This window comes from Chiloscyllium punctatum, chromosome 6 (genome assembly GCF_047496795.1).
Source record: "Chiloscyllium punctatum isolate Juve2018m chromosome 6, sChiPun1.3, whole genome shotgun sequence".
Taxonomy (NCBI): domain Eukaryota; kingdom Metazoa; phylum Chordata; class Chondrichthyes; order Orectolobiformes; family Hemiscylliidae; genus Chiloscyllium; species Chiloscyllium punctatum.
Genome location: NC_092744.1, coordinates 12,955,090 through 12,976,211, shown reverse-complemented (window position 1 = coordinate 12,976,211; position 21,122 = coordinate 12,955,090). Strand labels below are relative to the sequence as shown.

The 21,122-nt window shown below is 44.4% G+C and overlaps 1 protein-coding gene across 1 annotated transcript in view; it reads left to right on the top strand.

Annotated features, from left to right (window-relative positions):
• Window positions 1-21,122, top strand: part of cp (ceruloplasmin) — a 55,349-nt gene that overhangs the window by 9,535 nt on the left and 24,692 nt on the right. The window contains exons 4-9 of the mRNA XM_072572025.1: window positions 2,370-2,549; window positions 7,869-8,123; window positions 10,490-10,658; window positions 11,281-11,420; window positions 16,354-16,494; window positions 19,868-20,088. Of these exons, the coding sequence (XP_072428126.1) occupies window positions 2,370-2,549; window positions 7,869-8,123; window positions 10,490-10,658; window positions 11,281-11,420; window positions 16,354-16,494; window positions 19,868-20,088 (1,106 nt within the window). The remainder of the gene's footprint in view (window positions 1-2,369; window positions 2,550-7,868; window positions 8,124-10,489; window positions 10,659-11,280; window positions 11,421-16,353; window positions 16,495-19,867; window positions 20,089-21,122) is intronic.

The following is a 21,122-nucleotide window of genomic DNA, read 5'->3' as shown; positions in this document are numbered from 1 at the left end:
TAGCACACAGAAGACAAACTCAGGGATAATAAAGAACAAAGAAGAGTACAACACAGGAATGGGCCCATTGGCCCACCATGTGCTGACACATGCCTTTCTAAAGTAAAAACCTTTTGCCCCTACGTAATCTATATCCCTCTGTTCCCTGCCCATTCATATGTCCGTCAAGATGCCTCTTAAATGTTTCTATTTACAACAGAGAAATCTTGTTAGAAACAATTGGATGTTGAAGGGGTTGCACCTAGAATAATGTGTACAGTTTTGGTGCCCGTGTTTAGGAAAGACTATACCGGAGACAGTTTGAAAGAGATTCACTAGGTTGACTCCTGGAATGAAGAGGTTGACGCAATATAACCCAACAGGTTAGACTTTTATTCAATCGCATTCAGAAGAATGAGAGGTGATCTTATTGTAATACTTGAGAATCCTACGGGGTAGATATTGAGAATATGTTGCCACAAGTAGGGGAGTCTCAAACTAGGGGACATCGTTACAGAATAACAGGATGTTGAAATGCCAAGGAATTTCTTCTCTCAACAGGTAGTGACTGCTTGGAATTCTCTACCTTAGAGAACGGGATAGCCAAACCAATGCAAATATTTAAAAAGGAGGGATCAGATTTTTGAAATATTGAGGAGCTCAGGGCTGTGAGGAGCTGATAAGAAAGAGATGTTGAGACCTGAGGTAGATCGGAAATGATCTTATAGAAAGGCATTACAGGCTTGAGGGGCTGATTTGTCTACTCCTGCTCTGATCGCTTATGTTCTTATGAGACCACACAAAGCAAAGTATGGTATTAATCTGATGCTCTGTTTATTCCTTCTCCATCTGATCACTCATACATTTGCTGCTTATGAGACATTCTTGGGTATTAAAAAAATGCTGATTGTGTTTATTTTCACAACAGGTCACTAATTGTGACTAAGAGAAATCGATTTGCAGATGCTGCAAATCAGAAGTTGCCAGAAAGGCTTAACAGGTCTGGCAGCATCTGTGGAAAGAGATCAGAGTTAACGTTTCGGGTAAGGTGATGCTTCCTCAATAATTGTGCATAAAAATCAAGACATCACTCTGGACCTGAAACATTAACTCAGTTTCTGTCTCCACAGTTGCTGTCAGACCTGCTGTGTTTCTCCAAAATTTTCCCTGTTTTTAATTTCAAAATTAATCTGATGGTTGTGAAAAGGAATGGCCTGAGACTGTCATTAATAGATGTAATTTTTGTTTCCTTAAACTATGAATAATTTACAATTCAAATTGACCTTTCCCATTTTACTCACCGTATAGCTCACGCAAAGTATGGGGGCGTAAGGGGTGAGGTGGTGGCCATAAATGGCCGAGTGGTATTATCACTGGATTATTAATCCATAGACCCAGGTAACATTCTGGGGTCAAATCCTGCCATAGCAGATGGTAGAATTGAATTCAATAAGAATTCATAACCTGAAATTAAAAGTCTAACGATGACTACAAAACCATTGACAATTGTTGGAAAAACCCATCTTCTTCGCTAATTAGGGAAGCAAACTGCCATCCTTACCTGATCTGGCCTACATGTGACTCCAGACCCACAACAATTTGGGGTGACATGGTGGCTCAGTGGTTAGCATTGCTGCCTCACAGCACCAGGGATCTGCACTGGATTCCCACCTTGGGTGACTGTCTATGTGAAGTTCGCACATTCTCCCCGTGTCTGCGTGGGTTTCCTCCAGGTGCTCCAGCTTCCTCCCACAATCCGAAGATGTGCAGGCCAGGTGAATTGGCTATGCTAAATTGCCCACTGTGTTAGGTGCACTAGTCAGGGGTAAATATAGGGTAGGGGAATGGGGAAAGGGTGTGGGTGAGCTACTCTTCAGAGGGTCGGTGTGGATTTGTTGGGCTGAAGGTCCTGTTTCCATATTGTAGGGAATCTAATGGGCGGCACGGTGGCACAGTGGTTAGCACTGCTGCCTCGCACCGCCAGAGACCCAGGTTCATTCCCGCCTCAGGCGACTGACTGTGTGGAGTTTGCACATTCTCCCCGTGTCTGCGTGGGTTTCCTCCGGGTGCTCCGGTTTCCTCCCACAGTCCAAAGATGTGCAGGTCAGGTGAATTGGCCATGCTAAATTGCCCATAGTGTTAGGTAAGGGGTAGATGTAGGGGTATGGGTGGGTTACGCTTCGGCGGGGTGGTGTGGACTTGTTGGGCCGAAGGGCCTGTTTCCACACTGTAAGTAATCTAATGGGGTTGACTCTTAACTGCCCTCTGGGCCATTAGGACTAGGCAATAAATGCTGGCCCAGCCAGTGATATCCTAGTCATGTGAATGAATAAAAATAAATTGCGAAATTAAGTGTGATTAATCAATTCCACTTTCCTGTTGATTTCTAGGTGTTCTAACTGGCAAGAAGCATCAGAATAAGGCAGCAAATGAAGAGTTTGCCTTAATGTTCTCAGTGGTCGATGAAAACCTCAGCTGGTATCTGAAAGACAATATCAGAACTTATTGCTCGACTCCAAATAACGTGAATATAGAGGATGAAGACTTCATGGAAAGTAACCAAATGCACTGTAAGAAACCATTATTGTGCATTTGATTGTAATGGTTTTAACTTCACAGAACCCCATGGTCCTTTTTTGCACAAATTGTTGCATCATCTTGTCCTTGCTAACTGTCCTCTTTTAGAGTAAAAAATGTGCTTAGATTCCCTACAGTTTGGAAACAGGCCATTTGGCACAACAAGTCCACACCATCCCTCCAAAAAGTAATCCACCAAGACCCATTTCCCTCTGTCTAATGCACCGAACACTATGGCCAATCCACCTGACTTGCACATTTCTTGGGTTGTGGAAGGAAACCGGAGAACCTGGAGGAAGCTCGCGCTGACATGGGGAGAGTGTGCCAACTCCACACAGACGGTCACCCCGAGGCTAGAATCACTGTGAGCCAGCAGTGCTCTGAGCCACTATGCCAGTCACATTGCCTTATGTGCTGGATCATTGGAGCTATATTAACTTGTGAAGATAAGTGGGAAGACAGAGGATTGGAAGCCTTTAAAAACCATAGGAGTTAACTAGAAAAGCAATAATGGGGGTGGAGAGGATAAAAATGAGGTTAAGCTCATTAGTAATATAAAGGAAGGTTGCATGATATTTTATTCGATATACAAAAGATGAGAGAAGCAAGAGTGCACATTGACCCAATAGAAAATGAGGCTGGAGATGTAGTAAAGGAAACAAAGAAATGGCGAAGGAACTGAATAGGTACTTTGCACAGTTTTCACAGTGGAAGGCACCAGCAGCAAACCAGAGCTTCAGGGGGCAGAGGTGAGTGCAGTGGCCATCACTAAGGAGAAGGTGCTGGGGAAGCTGAAAGGTCTGAAGGAGGATAAATCACCAGAAGCAGATGGACTACATTCCAGGGTTCTGAAGGAGAAGGCTGTGGAGATTATAGAGGCATTGGTGATGATCATTCAGGAATTACTGGAGTCAAGAAAGGTTCTAGAGGACTGGCAAATGACTAATGTATTATCCCTGTTTAAGAAGAGAGGGAGGTAGAAGACAGGAAACTATAGGCTGGTTAGTCCGACTTCGATTATTGATAAGATTTTAAAGTCCATAATTAAGGATGAGATTGTGGAGTATTGGAAATGCATTTTAAAAAAAGGCTGGGTAGGTCATGTCTGACAAATTTGTTAGAACTCTTTGAGGAGGTAATAAGCAAGTTAGGCTAAGGAGAGGCAGTGGATGTGATCTATTTGGATTTTCAGATGGCTTTTGACAAGGACCAGCACAGGAGGCTACTTAATATGAGCCCATGGTGTTAGGGGCAGGGGACTGACATGGATAGAGGCTTGGCTGACCGGCAGAATGCAAAAAGTGGGAATAAAGGGTTCTTTTTTCAGGATGGGAGCCAGTGACAAGTGGATTTCCACAGGAGTCCGTGTTGGGACTGCAGCTTTTCATCATATACATTAATGATCTGGATAAAGGAACTGAGGATATTGTGGCTAAGTTTGCAGAAGACACATAGTTGGAGGAAGTTGAGGAATCAGGGAGACTGCAGAAGGCTAGGAGAGTGGGCAAAGAAATAGAGATGGAATACAACGTGGAAAAGTGTGTGATTATACACTTTAGAAGAAAGAATATAGGGGCATAGACTATTTTGTTAATGGGGAAAGACTTCAGAAATCTGTATTACAAGATGACTTGAGAGTTCTAGCTCAGGATTCTCTTAAAGTTAACCTGTGGGTTCAGTTGGCGGTTAGGAAGGCAATTGCAATGTTAGCATTCATTGTAAGAGGGCTAGAATACAAGAAGAGAGATGTACTGCTGAGGCTGTGTAAGGCTCTGGTCAGACTGCATTTGGAATATTGTGTCCCTCTATCTAAGGAAGGATGTGCTGACCTTGGAGGTGGCTGAGAGGATATTTGCAAGAATGCTTGTGGGGATGAAGGGTTGTCAATTAGAGGAGTGGTTGAGGACTCTGGGCCAGTGGGTCTAATTAAAACTGACAGAATACTGAGAAGCCTGGATAGTATGGATAAGGTGAGGATGTTTCCATAAGTAGGAGAGACTAGATCTCGAGGGTACAGCCTCAGAGCAAATGGATGACCCTTTAGAACTGAAATGAGGAGGAATTTCTTCAGTCAAAGAGTAGTTAACCTGTGGAACTCATTGCTGCAGATAGATGTGGAGTCCAAGTCATTGAATATATTTAAGACAGAGATAGGTAGGTTTTTGATTAGTAAGGGGATCAAGTGTTACATGGAGAAGGCAAGAGAATGGGGTTGAGAAACATATCAATGATGATCGAATGGTTGAGCAAACTCAGTGGGTCGAATGGCCTAATTCTGCTCCTATATCCTATGGTCCTTTCATCTTATAGAGTTTAGAAGAATGTGGCGGGGTGAGGTTTGGGTTCTCATAGAAACCGATAAAATTCTAGCAGGACTGCACAGGGTAAATGCAGTAAGGATGTTCCTGATGACCAGGGAGTCCAGGATCAGGGGTCACAGTTGAAAGATATGGGGTACGCCATTTTAGACTGAGATGAGGAGAAATTTCTTCATCCAGAGAGAGGTGAGCCTGTGGAATTCTTTGCCACTGAATGTTTTCATGAAGGTGTTAGATATAGTTTTTAGGGTTAAGGCGATCAAAGAGCATAGGGCGAAATCAGGAACAGGGTAATGAATTGAATGTTGAGCCATGATCATATTGAATGACCAAGTAGGCTCAAAGGGCTGAATGGCCTACTCCTGCTCCTATTTTCTATATTTCTTCACCTTCCAACCATATGTCCTGTCCCTTTTCTACTCCTGTCACTGTGAATGAGTGCCTTCGCCTCCATTGAACTCGGCTATCTGCTCTTTCAGTCATCACATCTCTGCTTCTCCAAAGCATCTCAGCCTTTCTACCTCTCTGAAACAGAAAGTATTTGTTCACGATATTGGAGTTTCCACCCTACATTGCATTGAGCACTCATCAGTGCAGACTGTCCAGGTTTGCAGCTTGTAAGGTCACTGTAGTATTCCTGTGGACAATAAGGCCATTTTACATCAATGCCACAAGCAATGTCTGTCTAATGCATTCCCAAACAATGAACTGAAGAATCCAGCAACTTGCAATAAAAGCTGAGGAACCAATGCAGCTCTGTATCTAGTGTAGACTTTATTCTTGCCTCTGTCACAATCGTCCATTCTACCAGCGTAAAGGCCCCCTTGTGGTGCAGAGGTAGCATTCCTATCTCTGAGCCAGCGGACCTAGGTTCAAGTCCCAGCTGCTCCAAAGGTATATAATAACATTGCTGCAACAATGTTTGAGGGAAAAAAAGGGGTCTTGTGGTACAGTGTAGTGTCTCTGCCTTTGAACCAGGTTCAAGTCCCACCTGAACCAGAGGTTCACAAGAATGGCCCCAAGAATGAAAAGCTTAATGTGAGGAACGTTTGAGAACTCTGGGTCGATTCTCGATGGAGTTTAGAAGGATGGGGGGGCGGGGAATCTAATTGAAACATACAGAATACGGAATGGCCTGGGCAGAGTAGATGTTGGAAAAATTTTTCCATTGGTAGGAGAGACTAGGGCACAGCCTTGGAGTAAAGGGAAGACCTTTTAGAATGGAGATGAGGAGAACCTTCTTCAGCCAGAGAGTGGTAAATTTATGGAATTCACTGCCACAGAAGGCTGTGGAGGCCAAGTCATTGATTATATTTAAGACTGAAATAGATAGGTTCTTGAGTTCAAGGGTATCAAGGGTTATGTGGAGGAAGCGGGAGAATGGGGTTGAGAAACCTATCAGCCTAAATTCTGCTCCTTATCTTATAGCCTTATAACATTTCTGGATAGTTTTGTTTATAGAAAAAATCCACACAACTAAACTCCCCTCTTCCGAGCCCTGGACTATTTCTCTAATTTCTCTCTTATCTTTCCTCATGTTATCTCTGAGCTCATCTCATCTCTCAGACCTAGTTCCTGCTCCTTGACTATATTTAAGGCTAATGCAGACATATTTTTGGTCTCTCACAAAATCAAGGGACTCGGGGAGTGAGCGGGCAAGTAAATGGGAGGCAATGGCCTAGTGGTGTTATCACAAGCCTATTAATCCAGTAACCCAGGTCACATCCTGGCAACATGTGTTTTTGAATCCTTCTATGGCAGATAGCGGAATTTGAATTCACTGAAAAATCTGGAAACAAGAGTCTAATGATGAGCATGAAATCTTTGTTGATTGTTGAAAAACCACGTCTAGTTCACTAATGCCCTTTAGTGAAGGAAACTGCCTTTCTTACCTGGTCTGAGACAAAAAAGCTGCAGACGCTAGAATCCAAAGTCAACAAACAGGAGGCTGGATCAGCACAACAAGCTAGGCAGCATCAGGAGGTGAAGAAGTGGGCGGCACGGTGGCACAGTGGTTAGCACTGCTGCCTCACAGCGCCTGAGACCCGGGTTCAGTTCCCGCCTCAGGCGACTGACTGTGTGGAGTTTGCACGTTCTCCCCGTGTCTGCGTGGGTTTCCTCCGGGTGCTCCGGTTTCCTCCCACAGTCCAAAGATGTGCAGGCCAGGTGAATTGGCTATGCTAAATTGCCCATAGTGTTAGGTAAGGGGTAGATATAGATGTAGGGTATGGGTGGGTTATGCTTCGGCGGGGTGGTGTGGACTTGTTGGGCCGAAGGGCCTGTTTCCACACTGTAAGTAATCTAATCTAAGTCAATGTTTTGGGTATTCCTATACCTGAAACTTTCACTTCTCCATCTCCTGATGCTGCCTGGCTAGCTGTGTTCTTCCAGCCTCCTGTTTGTCTATCTTTACCTGATCTGGCCTACGTGTGATTCCAGACCCACGGCAATGTGATTGAATCTTAACAGCCATCTGGACAATTAGGGATGGGCAATAAATTGCTGGCCTGACTAGAGATGCCGACATCCCATGAATGAATTAAAAGAAAAACTATTGTAACAGTAAATATCTTCATTTTTATTTATTAAAGAAGATATGCCATAAATGGTCATAGTTTACAACAGATTAGTCCTCAGTTGTTCCAGTAAAGGCGCGGATGGAGAACTACACAGGGTCCCCACAACGTCAGAGAAATCCTTGTGGTTCAGACCTTCAGAACCTCTCTTGAGTAGTAGTTGGCAAATGCTAAGAGAAGCTGTTATTATTTTGGGCTGAGGTTGGGTTAGATGTATGCAGGGGATATTGTACAGATTGGGATAACCAAAGAGAGCAGAAAAGATGGAATAAAGAGGAGATGGTGCTGTGTTGGCAGGAGGAGTGATGGCAGGTTGGAGTTGTGGGGGATAGTGTAAGTTTGATAAAGCATTGATGTAGCTGATGGATCAATATCGAAAATATTTTTAAAATTTTACATTCTATGTATTTCTTTTCAGCCATTAATGGATATGTCTATGGAAACCTCCCTGGCCTCTCTATGTTCACTGGGGACAAAGTGGTCTGGTATCTGTTTGGAATGGGAAATGAGGTGGACATACACTCTGCCTATTTCCTTGGGCAGTCTCTGATCGATAGGCATCAGCACGTCGATACCATCAGCCTATTTCCTGCCACGTTTGTCACTGCTGTAATGGTGCCCAAGAATCCAGGAAAGTGGCTGCTCAGTTGTCAAGTCAATGACCATGTAGAAGGTAGGACAATTCTTATTTTTCAAGCTTAATTGTGGTGCTTTTTTTTGTGCTTGAAACGTCTTTGAAGAGGGCGGGGATGTGTAAAATTCCGACTTCCTCCATATTTGATCCATACTCCTTGATATCCTTATTCAACTCGATGGGGACAATGGAAATGTAAATTTCCAGCATCTCTTTTTTTCAAATGATTTATCTTTCATTTTAAAGTTTTACCCTTTTTGTTTTGGTCTCCCTAATCTGAGAAAATGGTTTGCAGAAAGCGACAAAAGGCAATTCAAGGTATGAGTTGTGGTTTGAATTGGGAGTGATCTTTCAGTCACCTGCATCTCTGCAAAAGTTCCTAATTATCAAGCCAGACCAACCCTACATGATGTTCAGACTAACCCTTAACCCCAACCCATTATAGAATAATTCTCTACAGGGCTGGTTGATTAACTATTCTACTTATACTTTGGGTTGAACTTCCATCAGACACTGAAGCAGCATGCATACACTGACTCCCACAGCTACCTAGATTACACCTCCTCCCACCCTGCCCCCTGTATAAAAATGCCAACCCATATTCCCAATTCCTTCGCCTTCCCTGCATCTGCTCCCAGGAGGACCAATTCCAATACCGAACAACCCAGATGGCCTCCTTCTTCAAAGACCGCAATTTCCCCTCAGACGTGGTTGACGATGCTCTCCACCGCATCTCCTCCACTTCCCCCTCCTCTGCCCTTGAACCCAGCCCCTCCAATCGCCACCAGGACAGAACCCCACTGGTCCTCACCTACCACCCCACCAATCTCCAGCTACATTGTATCATCCTTTGTCATTTCCGCCACCTCCAAACAGACCCCACCACCAAGGATATATTTCCCTTCCCATCCCTATCAGCGTTCTGGAAAGACCACTCCCTCTGCGACTCCCTCGTCAGGTCCAGACCCCCCACCAACCCAACCTCCACTCCCAGCACCGTCCCCTGCAACCGCAAGAAATGCAAAACTTGCGCCCACACCTCCCCCCCTCACTTCCCTCCAAGGCCCCAAGAGATCCTTCCATATACATCAGAAATTCACCTGCACCTCCACACACATCATTTACTGCATCTGCTGCACCCGATGTAGCCTCCTATACGTTGGGGAGACAGGCCACCTACTTACGGAACGTTTCAGAGAACACCTCTGGGACACCCGCACCAACCAACCCAACCGCCCCGTGGCTGAACACTTTAACTCCCCCTCCCACTCCACCAAGGACAAGCAGGTCCTTGGCCTCCTCCATTGCCAGACCATGGCAACACGATGCCTGGCGGAAGAGCACCTCATCTTCCTAGGAACCTAGGAACCCTCCAACCACAAGGGATGAATACAGATTTCTCCAGCTTTCTCATTTCCCCTCCCCCCACCTTGTCTCAGTCCCAACCCTCAGACTCAGCACCGCATTCTTGACCTGCAATCTTCTTCCTGACCTCTCCGCCCCCACCCCCTCTCTGGCCTATCACCCTCACCTTAACCTCCTTCCACCTATCATATTCCCAGCACCCCTCCCCCAAGACCCTCCTCCCTACCTTTTATCTTAGCCTGCTCGGCACACCCTCCTCATTCTTGAAGAAGGGCTCATGCCCGAAACGCGATTCTCCTGTTCCTTTGATGCTGCCTGACCTGCTGCGCTTTTCCAACAACACATTTTTAAGCTCTGATTTCCAGCATCTGCAGTCCTCACTTTCTCCTCCTTGCATACACTTTTAGTCCGATAGGGCCACAATTACCATTAAGTGCAGTTTTTTTTAGGTTAGATTACTTACGAGTGGAAACTGTACTTACAGTTGGCCCTTCGGCCCAACAAGTCTACACCGACCCTCCGAAGAACAACCCACCCAGACCCATTCCCCTACATTTACCCCTTCACCTAACACTATGGGCAATTTAGCATGGCCAGTTCACCTAACCTGCACATTTTTGGATTGTGGGAGGAAACCGGAGCACCCAGAGGAAACCCACGCAGACACGGGGAGAATGCGCAATCTCCATTTCTGGGGCACCCAATATCTTTACAATGGGTTCAGGACCCCATACCTATTGGACACTAGTAATCTGTTGGTCTTTAGTCCAATATTCTGAATCAGAACTTCGGTCTCCCCAAACCTAAACCCAATTCCAGAAATTACTGAGTCCAACACCACAGTCTCCAAGGCAGAAAGTGCCAAAGAGTCAGTGGATACTCCATTCAGATGAGAACACTCCATGTCCTGGTATTTTGAGGCTGTAATTTAGCCACCCCTTACCAAGACTGTTCAGCACAAAGCTCAAACCTTTGGCCTTCTAAGTTAGGCATCCACTCACCATTCCCGATAATAACCATGATTATTTTTATGGTTACAGCTGGAATGCAAGCCTTATTTAATGTTGTAGACTATGAAAAGAACACCAAAAAGCCTACGCGTGAAGGAAATGAAAGACGCTATTACATTGCTGCAGAGGAAATCATCTGGGACTATGCACCATCTGGTCTGGACCAATTCACAGCAAAGCCTTTGACCAGTCCACACAGGTATGTTGCAGGAAGCCATTGTGTATGTATGGGCAAGAGAAGTAGCCAAGCCAGGAGAAAATGTCAGTCTGTGAACAAATTTCTAGACTTGGGATATGATATTGGTTCGAATGCATTGGGATTTGTTTCTTAGAATCATAGAAACCCAGTACAGATCCCCCTTGCTAGCAGGTTCCTTCACTGGGAAATGAATGTGGAAACCATGGCTCTCTTTGTGTGGTTGCATGAGCTTCTGTCCACTTGAGTGAGTGCATGGTTTTCTATCTGCCACTGGTTGATTGGACAATTGACTTCCAATGCAGAGTGACACCATCAGTGACATGTACCAAATGGACTGTATCAGTTCAAGAAGGTAGCTCACCACCACTTTTGCAGGGCAATTAGGGAACGAGCAATAAACGTTGCTCTAGCCAGAGACACCCACATCCAACACATAATTAAAACAAACAGACATATGTACGAAGAGGAATCTGAATCCCCATATTCTTGATTGAACTGAACCAGTGACTGTCTCGAGAAAGGGGCTTGACTGAGCAGAAGGGAGAATGGGGTGAACAGCAACATTAATTGTGGAGGGCGTAATGTAATCTTCATTAATTGCATTATGCTTTTGTACCTGCAGTGATTCTGTGACATTTTTTGAAAAAGGAGAGAAAAGAATTGGAGGAAAATACAAAAAAGCTGTTTACAGAGAATACACAAGTGACACTTTTAAAACGCAGAAGCAGCGGACGCAACAGGAACAGCATCTTGGAATACTTGGTAAAGATTATATTGAGAAATTTCTTCAATTGCTCCAGTTTGATATTCCATTCTGATAAGTGATGTATTTTACCATACAACAAAGTCTCAGCACTTTTAACGTTCATCCATCCATAATTCAGATAAATGCGAGGTGCAGCATTTTGGAAAACCAAATCAGAGCAGGGTTTTTACACTTAATAGTAAGGTCCGAGGGAGTGTTGCTGAACAAAGAGACCTTGGAGTGCAGGTTCATTGTTCCTTGAAAGTGAAGTCGCAGGTAGATAGGATAGTGAAGAAGGCGTTTGGTATGCTTTCCTTTATTGGTCAAAGTATTGAGTACAGGAGTTGGGAGGTCATGTTGCGGCTGTACAGGACATTGATTAGGCCACTGTTGGAATATTGCGTGCAATTCTAGTCTCCTTCCTATTGGAAGGATGTTGTGAAACTTGAAAGGGTTCAGAAAAGATTTATAAGGAAGTTGCCAGGGTTGGAGGATTTGAGCTATAGGGAGAGGCTATACAAGCTTGGGCTGTTTTCCCTGGAGCATCGGAGGCTGAGGGGTGACCTTATAGAGGTTTACAAAATTATGAGGGGCATGGATAGAGTAAATAGGCAAAGTATTTTCCCTGGGATGGGGAAGTCCAGAACTAGAGGACATAAAGTTTAAGGTGAGACAGGAAAGATATAAAAGAGACCTAAGGAGCAACTATTTTCACACAGAGGGTGGTACGTGTATGGAATAAGCTGCCAAAGGAAGTGGTGGAGGCTGGTAAAATTACAACATTTAAAAGGCATCCGGATGTGTATATGAATAGGAAGGGTTTAGAGGGATATGGGTCAAGTGCTGGCAAATGGGACGAGATTAGGTTAGGGTATCTGGTCGGCATGGACGAGTTGGATTTGTTTCTGTGCTGTATATCTCTATGACTCCATGACTCCATCCATACTTCCCACTGCTTTGAGAAAATAATCAACATAATCAATGACTCCTCCCACCCAGTATACTCTCGCCCACCTCTTATGTCAAGCAGAAGATATAAAAATTGGTACTACCTTCTTTCATGCTGTTATCAGACTTTTGAACAGACCTCTCAAACATGAATTCTGATCTCTCTCTATGTCGGTAACATTACATTCTGCACTCTGCTCTCCAATCCCAATGCATTTGATATGGTAAGATCTGCCTATATAGCACACAAAATAACACTTTTTTCTTTATCTTGATACATGTGACAACAATCAATCAATATCAGGGAGAGGCAATGAATAGATCTTGACCTTATGCAATAGGAATTTTGTTTACCTCTACTGAAGCCATCATAGATAAAAACAGGGGAGAGATGTCGAAAACGTTGTCAAAAACATATCATTTTACAGTAAGATACAAAGTCCAACATCCAAGATTCTCCTTCACTCACCCCTTTAACTCCAGACAGATTTTTGATAAGAAATACCTAACAGATAAAAAATGTCTCACATGCATTTACTATCTACTGGGCCATCTGATAACATTAGCGCTTGAACTATTGCAGTGTATTAAGCCAATTGCCAAGTATGGGGCCCTAAGATCTTTAGACCCAACAAACAGGCTGACAACAAAGGAGCAAGAACATCTTACAATACTGTAACCTCTTCATCGAAACACTGGAGCTGTTGACAAAAATTCCTGTTCCACATGTGCCATTTTGTGCAAGGAACAGTTCAAGAATTAAAATATATAGGAAGACTAGTTTGTGATGATTGGGGCAACTTTCTTCAGCGTTTAAAACAAATTTACAATTCACTTAGGCCCTTTAATGGCTTCTGACACTGAATAGCCCATGTACAAGCAGCTCTTCCACAGTCTCATACGCTGTTTTGAAATGCAGGATGATGGAAAAGTTCAGCTACAGAGACAGAAACAATAACAGAAATTACTGGAAAAGTTAAGCAGATCTGTCAGCATCTGTGGAGAGAAACTAGGGTTAACGTTCCAGGTCAAGTTCCTCAGAACTCAGTTCTGAGGATGGGTCACTCAATCTGAAATGTTAACTTTGATTGCATTCCACGGATTCTGCTAGACCTACTGAGCTTTTCCAGCAATTCCTGTTTTGCAGAATCTGCAGCTTTTTTGGTTTTCATCAGGTTGAAGACTTTGGAATCACTTCATATAATGGAGAAGTGTACAGTTAGCATTCACATGGGCAACGTTAAATGTTCATAAGATAAAGGAGCAGAATTAGGCCATTTGGCCCATCGAGTCTGCTCTGCCATTCGATCATGGCTGATTTGCTCCTCACCCCCATTTTCCTGCCTTCTCCCCATAACCCTTCAAACCATTACCAATTAAAAATCTGTCTAACTCCACCTTAAGTTTACTCACTGTCCCAGCATCCACCACACTTTGGGGTCGGGAATTCCACAGATTCCCAACCCTTTGGGAGAAGTAGTTTCTCTTCAACTCTGTCTTAAGTTTGCTCCCCCTTATCCTAGGACTATGCCCTCTCGTGCCAAAATGCCCCACAAGAGGAAGCATCCACTCCACATCTGTTTTACTCACACCTTTTATCATCTTGAATACCTCAATTAAATCTCCCCTCATTCTTCTAAATTCCAGAGAGTATAGGCTTAAACTGTTCAATCTCTCTTCATACAACAAACCCCTCATCTCTGGCATCAATCTAGTGAACCACCTCTGAACTGCCTCCAGTGCCACTACATCTTTCCTCAAATAAGGGGATCAAACCTGTGCACAATATTCCAGGTGCGGTCTTACCAATGCCTTGTATAGTTGCAACAATAATTCCTTACCTTTATATGCTATTCCCTCAGCTATAAAAGCCAATATTCCATTTGCTTTCTTTATTATCTGCTGTACCTAAGTACTAGTTTTCTATTACTCATGAACGAGGACACCCAGGTCCCTCTGAATTGGAGCACCCTGAAGTCTCTCCCCATTTACATAATAGGTCGCCTTCCCATTTTTCTGACCCAAATGCATGATCTCGCACTTATCCACATTAAACTCCATCTGCCACATTTTGGCCCACTCTCCTAACCAATCTATATCCATTTGTAAGATTCTATTTCCTCATTGCAATTTACCATCCCGCCTATTTTTGTCTCGTCCGCAAAGTTGGCTTTAGAGGCTTCTCTCCCTGTATCCAAGGCCTTAATGTAGATTGTAAATAGCTGGGGCCCAAGGATTGAACCCTGTAACACCCCATTAGTTACATCTGGCCATCCCAAAAAAAAACATTTATCCCAACACTGTGTTCTGTCAATCAGCTATCCAAGGTAATAAATTACCCCCAATCCCATATGATCCAACCTTGTGAATTAACCTATAGTGTGGCACCTGATTAAATACCTTCCAGACGTCCAGATACATTACACCTCCTGGATCCCCATTATCCATTTTGTTTGTTACATCTTCAATTAGTCAAAAATGATTTGCCCTGCATTAACTTCCTGCATTAGCCTATACTTTAACTGGAACCTCGACTCTGATTGGGAAGCTTATGACCATCACTGGGTTGGGAATGAGCTGCTTCCCAGATGATATGATGATTGACCATAATCCACTTGAAGTAAGTCACCTCCTGACTTACCAAAGTCTGACCATCATCCAGAAGAAATGTGATGGAATATTCCCTGTTTGAATGGATGCCTAGAATTCTAACAACACTCAAGAAGCTTGACAACATCCAGGACAAAGCAGCCCACTTGCCTAGCACTACATCCACAAGCCTCCACTCCCTCCACCACTAATGCTGAGTAACAGCAAAGTGTATTAACTAAAAGATGCATTGCAGAAATGCACCAAGGCTCCACACTCACGACCACCTCCATGTAGAAGGACAAGGGCAGCAAACACATGGGAGCGCTATCACCTCCAAGTTCCCCACCAAACTACTCACCATAATCACCAAATATGTTGCCATTCCTTCAAAGTACTGGCTTCCCTCCCTAAAGGCATTGTATAAGGCTATTAGACTATAGAAACTAGAAACAGAAGTAGGCCATTCAGCCCATCGAGGCCCGTTCAGCCCATCGAGTCTATAGGATCACAGCTGATCTGACATTCCTCACGTCCACTTCCCTGTCCTTTCCCTGTATCCTTTGAATCCCCTACTCATCAAGAATCTATCTATTTCAGCCTTAAATATACACAATGACTTTGCCCTCACAGCTCTCTGTGGCAAGGAGTTCCAAAGACTCAGAACTCTCTGAGAGAAGAATTATCTCCTCATGTCAGTCTTAAAATTGCTCCCTTTAATTCTGCTTTTGGACACTCCCATGAGGGGTAACGTCCTCTCATTATTGACCCTGTCAAGCCCTTTAAGAATTCAATATGTTTCAAGGAGATCACCTCTCATTCTTTGCAACTCCAGGGAGTAGAGTCCCAACCTGTTTAACCTTTGCTCCTACGGCAATCCCTTCATAGCAAGGATCATCTGAGTGAAATTCTCTGAATTTTCTGCCATGCAATAACATCTTTTCATAAATAAAGGGACCAAAACTGCTCACAGTTCTTCAGGCGTGGTTTCTTCTGCACCTTGCACAATTTCAGTAAGACTCTCCCATTCCAACACCTTTGAAATAAGGCCTGTCATTCCATTGGCCTTACCTGCTGTAACTGTGTGCTAACGTTTTGTGTTTTGTGCACAAGATCCCCCAAGATTCTTTGTGTTGCAGTTTTCTGTAGTTTGTATTCATCCTTCTAACCTCACATTTTCCCACATTATATTACATCTTGTAGGTCTATCGCCACCAAGTGAATGAGGTGAGTTTGTCAAAAGCATTTGCCCATTGACATTGACTGGGATTTCAGCCTTCGTGTGAAGATGCAGAATTATTCATTAAACATGCTTTATGGTCTCAGTCACCTTCAGTGCAAGATACTGTAGACTCTTTTATCATGTACTCTGTAGGAAGAAACTGCTAACTATGATCATGTTTCTCTCTGCAGGACCTGTCATTAAAGCCGAAGTTGGGGATAGGATCAAGGTGACCTTCTGGAACAATGCCAGCCACATGTACAGTATTCAAGCTCACGGAGTCCTCTATGACAAAGATTCTGAAGGAGCCAAATACCAAACTTCCACAGCGGGTAATGCAGCCTAACAATATTTACCTGTCAAAAACGTTGGATGCATTCTGACCTTAAGGACAGATCTTAAAGATTATTTATAACTTTGGGGGTGGCATGGTGGCTCAGTGGTCAGCAATGCTGTCTCACAGTGCCAGGGACCTGAGTTCGATTCTTGCCTCGGGTGACTGTCTATGTGGAGTTTGCACATTCTCCCTGTATCTGCTTGGACTTCCTCCCGGTGCTCTGATTTCCGCCCATAGTCCAAAGATGTGCAGGTTAGGTGAATTGGCTCTGGGAAATTTCCCATAATGTGCAGGAATGTGTAGGTTAGGTGCATTAGTCAGGGGAAATGTACAGTAATAGGGTAGGGTAGTGGGTCTGGGTAGGATTCTCTTAGGCGGGTCGGTGTGGACTTATTGGGCCAAATGACCTGTTTCTACACTGTAGGGATTCTATGATAGAGCCACAGGAAATGGGAAAGTGTCATATTTAAATGTAGGCACAGGGCTAGCAGGAGTAGGCCATTCAGCGCCTCAAGTTTGTGCTACCTTCCAGATTGATCATTTGCCTCAGCACCATTTTCCTCTGCTATCCCCAAATCCCCTGATTGCAATCATACCTCAATATCACTGTCCTGAGCGTACACAGGATATTCCAGATGTTCTCTCTCTGACTTTACTCTTTACTGCTTTACTGCAAGTGTTTTGTGATAAAGGCCAGCATTGGTGCTGGATTTTTTGCTTGAAATCTGCCCCAGGCCACAGCCTCTGCTATGGTGACGGTAAAGAGGCACGTTCCAATTTCACCCCAGCCTGAACAGGGGAATTGAACTCTGTGTTCTTGGTACCAATCTGGTCAACACCATCCACCAGTCAATTCAGCCATGAGCCCACTTTGCCACGGTGACATACATTTTCCCATGGGGGTTGCAGCTTGGAGAGTGAAGGCAGAAATGCCAATTACTTTCCAACACATGACTGACCAGGTAGCTCTCTCACTCTTAGCAGCTGCCATTGGCGTGTGTTGGAAGGACTTGTAGTTGGTGGGCCATTGACATCGCAGCATCCCTAGAGGAATAACCCAGCGAGGGGCAGGATTCGCTCCTTGTAGCTGGTAAGGAGCCTGACATTGAGCAATCCTTCCTCTCTCTTGGCTCTTTCTGCCCCATTACAAACAGTTTTCTCTTGTAACGGGAAAGAAAGGGAATAACTGAGTGAGATGAGAGTGGGTGGCGTACATTTAGCGTTGGTGCAGGCGGTTGAAAAGTGGTAAGACGATCCAGGCAAGTGAGTAGGCAGCACAGAGGCTGTGTTAGTGGGAGGTTGAGGGGGAACAAGAGTGTGTGAGGGAAGATATCGCATGCAAACCATGAAAGTAGGTGGAGCATGAACCTTGGTGGGAGGTGGACACAGCAGCAGAGATAGAGTGAGTGTGAGGTGACAGAAAGAAGAGTGTGACACTGAGCCTGGAGGAGAGGAGGACTGTGTGGCACTGCTGGCTGTTCCTCCACATTTTGGAGATGGCACTGACTGGATGGCAATCTCAGAGCAGGCTGCCAGGATCTGATGGTATGGCCTCCTCCGGCGGTCCTCAGGGAAGAGGACAACCCTCCACTAGTCCACACAGTCCACCATTTCCCTGCCGGAGGATCGTGGCGGCATTTTCCCCCTCGCGGTCATCTTCGAGAAGACTGCCTTTCGATCAGCAGGGCAGGTTCAGAATGGCATTGCTTGCCTGAATCTATTAAAGATGGCACAGGCACTGAGAATGCCAATCTGCCAGTGGATATCCGGGGAGTGGCAAGTTCTTCTGGGACAGGCGGAACAGGACTAAAATTGATTGGGAGGTCATTGGTAGATAATGAGGTGAGGTTGGGAAGAAGAGATTTTGTTGAGAGAGGACCGTCTGCAAAATTCAACTAAACTGACACTGAGCTAAAAATGCAACAGTCAGCCCAGAGCTTGAAAACTCCAGGCTTTTCTGCTTCTAGAATCTCAGACAGTACAGTTGCTGTAAATCGCTTTGTTGGGATATTGTGGATTGCACAGTGGCTCACTGGTTAGCATTGCTGCTTCACAGAGTCAGGGACCTGGGTTCAATTCCAGACTCAAGCGACCGTCTGTCTGGTGTTTGCACAATCTCCCTGTTTCTGCCTGGGTTTCCTCCGGGTGCTCCCATTGCATCCCACAGTCCAAAGATGTGCAGGTTAGGTGGATTGACCATATTAAATTGCTCATAGTGTCCAGGGATGTGCAGGCTAGATGGATTAGCCATGGGGAATACAGTGTTATAGGGTAGGAGGGGGTGGATCGGTGTGGGATACACTTTGGTGGGTCAGTGTGGACTCAATGGGCTGATTGGCCTGCTTCCACACTGTAGGAATTATATGAGCTGGTTTTCTTGAGCTCAGTTTGAAGGTCAGGTCAATCTAGTGAGGGTGCTGAACTGGAAATGGAGAGGGAATCACTTAACCTCATCTCAAAAGTACACTATTCAATGAGGATTACATATTTCCAAACTTGTGATGAAATATTATTCCTCTTTTCTTCCCCTTCCTCAGTGTTTGAAGTGAATGACCCCACCTTCCACCCTCAACATCTTCCATACACTCTTCCGTTCAGTGAAAATCCCACAGGTTGAACCACTTCTATCAGATGATAACAAGACCAACTCCCCAGCAATAATGGGTTCCCTTCATTTCCACATTCTCAATGTTCCTTCAAAGGATTTATCCCTTCTCCCTTCTCTCAACTCCATTGCATGCTTTGCCAACAAGGACATGAAATTTGAATTTCGCAAAATGGAATGAAAGTTTTCCTCATGACAACAGTCAATTGTCATAAAAGTCCACCTGGTTCACTAATGTTCTTTAGGGAAGGAAATCTGTCATCCTTACCTGATCTGGTCAACATGTGACTTTCAATTAATCTCTGGGCAATTGGGGCTGGGCAATAGCTGCTAACCTAGCCAGTGATGCCCACATCATTAGAGTGAATTTAAAAAAACTTATTGAGCTTAATTCTATGGATGACCTCACCATGACCTGTAAAGCCTCAATTATCCCTTAATTCTCTGCCCCAGTGGCTCTAGATATCTGAACATCTCCCTTCCAATCACTCCACATTGGTTTCAACAATCTAGGCTCCAAGGTCCTGAAATTATCTCCCAAAATTCCTCATTCTTTCCCCTTCTGATATCTTCACAGGGGTGTTCACCCATGCCATCTGGTTGGCGTGGTACCCAATTTTGTTTGACTGGGACATGTTTCAGCATTGAAGTTGCGCACTTGGTGCAGGATTCCTTTTTATCCTTGTGTCTGAAAATGAATTGGAATTGTCTGCTGGTAAAGGAATCAACGTCAAAGGTTTTGAAATTAAAATGTATCTGACAGGATTCGTGGCTCCTCCTCCTCGATCGCCTTTTGTCCAGCCCGGTCAAACGTTTATTTATGAATGGAGCGTTCCAAAGGAGTATGGTCCGAGTGAGAATGATCCAAACTGCCTGACTTGGCTCTACTCTTCAGCTGTGGATTCCATAAAGGACAGCAGCTCTGGTCTGGTTGGTCCTCTCATTGTGTGCAAGAAGAGCACCCTAAACTCTCAAGGGACGCAGGTACATTAAGTTAATTAGTGATCCTCCCTAGCTTGGATATACCAGTGACAGCAATACCAGTTGATGTGAAGTCAGAGAGACAATAGGATTAAATCCATCTATGACAAATGTTTTGTTCTTATTCCTGTGGCAATGATTCTCCAATTAATTATTCGTCTGTTATGAGCGTAATTATTCAGTTCTGTTATCTGTCCTGAAGACCTCATTTTATAAGACCATGAGGCCATGAGAAATAGGTTCATAACTGATCTGACATTCCTCAAGTCCACTTTCCAGCATTTTTCTCCTTAACCATTCATCCCCCTTGGCGTTATCCAGGACAAAGCAATCTACCTGGCTAGCATTACACTCAAAAGCATCCACTCGCTCCACCACTGACACTCAGTAGCAGCAGAGTGTACTATCTAAAAACTGCACTGTAGAAATTCACCAAGGTTCCACAGCCATGGCCACTACCATCTAGAAGTTCAAAGGTCGCAGAAACATAGGAATACCACCACTTACAAGTTCCCATCCAGACCACTCATCATAATACCAAATACATTGCCGTTCTTTCAGTGTCACTGGGTCAGAAACCTGGACATCCCTCCATAAATCATTGTGTAAGACCATAAGAAATAGGAGCAGGAGTAGGCTTTTTGGCTTCTTGAGCCTGCTTTGCCATTCAGTAGGATCATAGCTGAACCATCATTCCTCATGTCCATTTTCCTGCATTTTCTCCATAACCGTTGGTTCCCCGACTGAACAAGAATCTATCTATCTCAGCCTCGCATGTACACGTGGCCTCTGCCCCCACAGCTCTCTGTGGCAAGGAGTTCCAAAGACTCACAACCCTCTGAGAGAAGAAATTCCTCCTCATGTCAGTCTTAAAATTGCTCCCTTTAATTCTGTTTTTGAACACTCCCATGAGGGGAAACATCCTCTCAGCATTGACCCTGTCAAGGCTCTTAAGAATCCAATATGTTTCAAGGAGATCACCTCTCATTCTTCTCAACTCCAGGGAGCAGAGTCCCAACCTGTTTAAATTAGCTCTT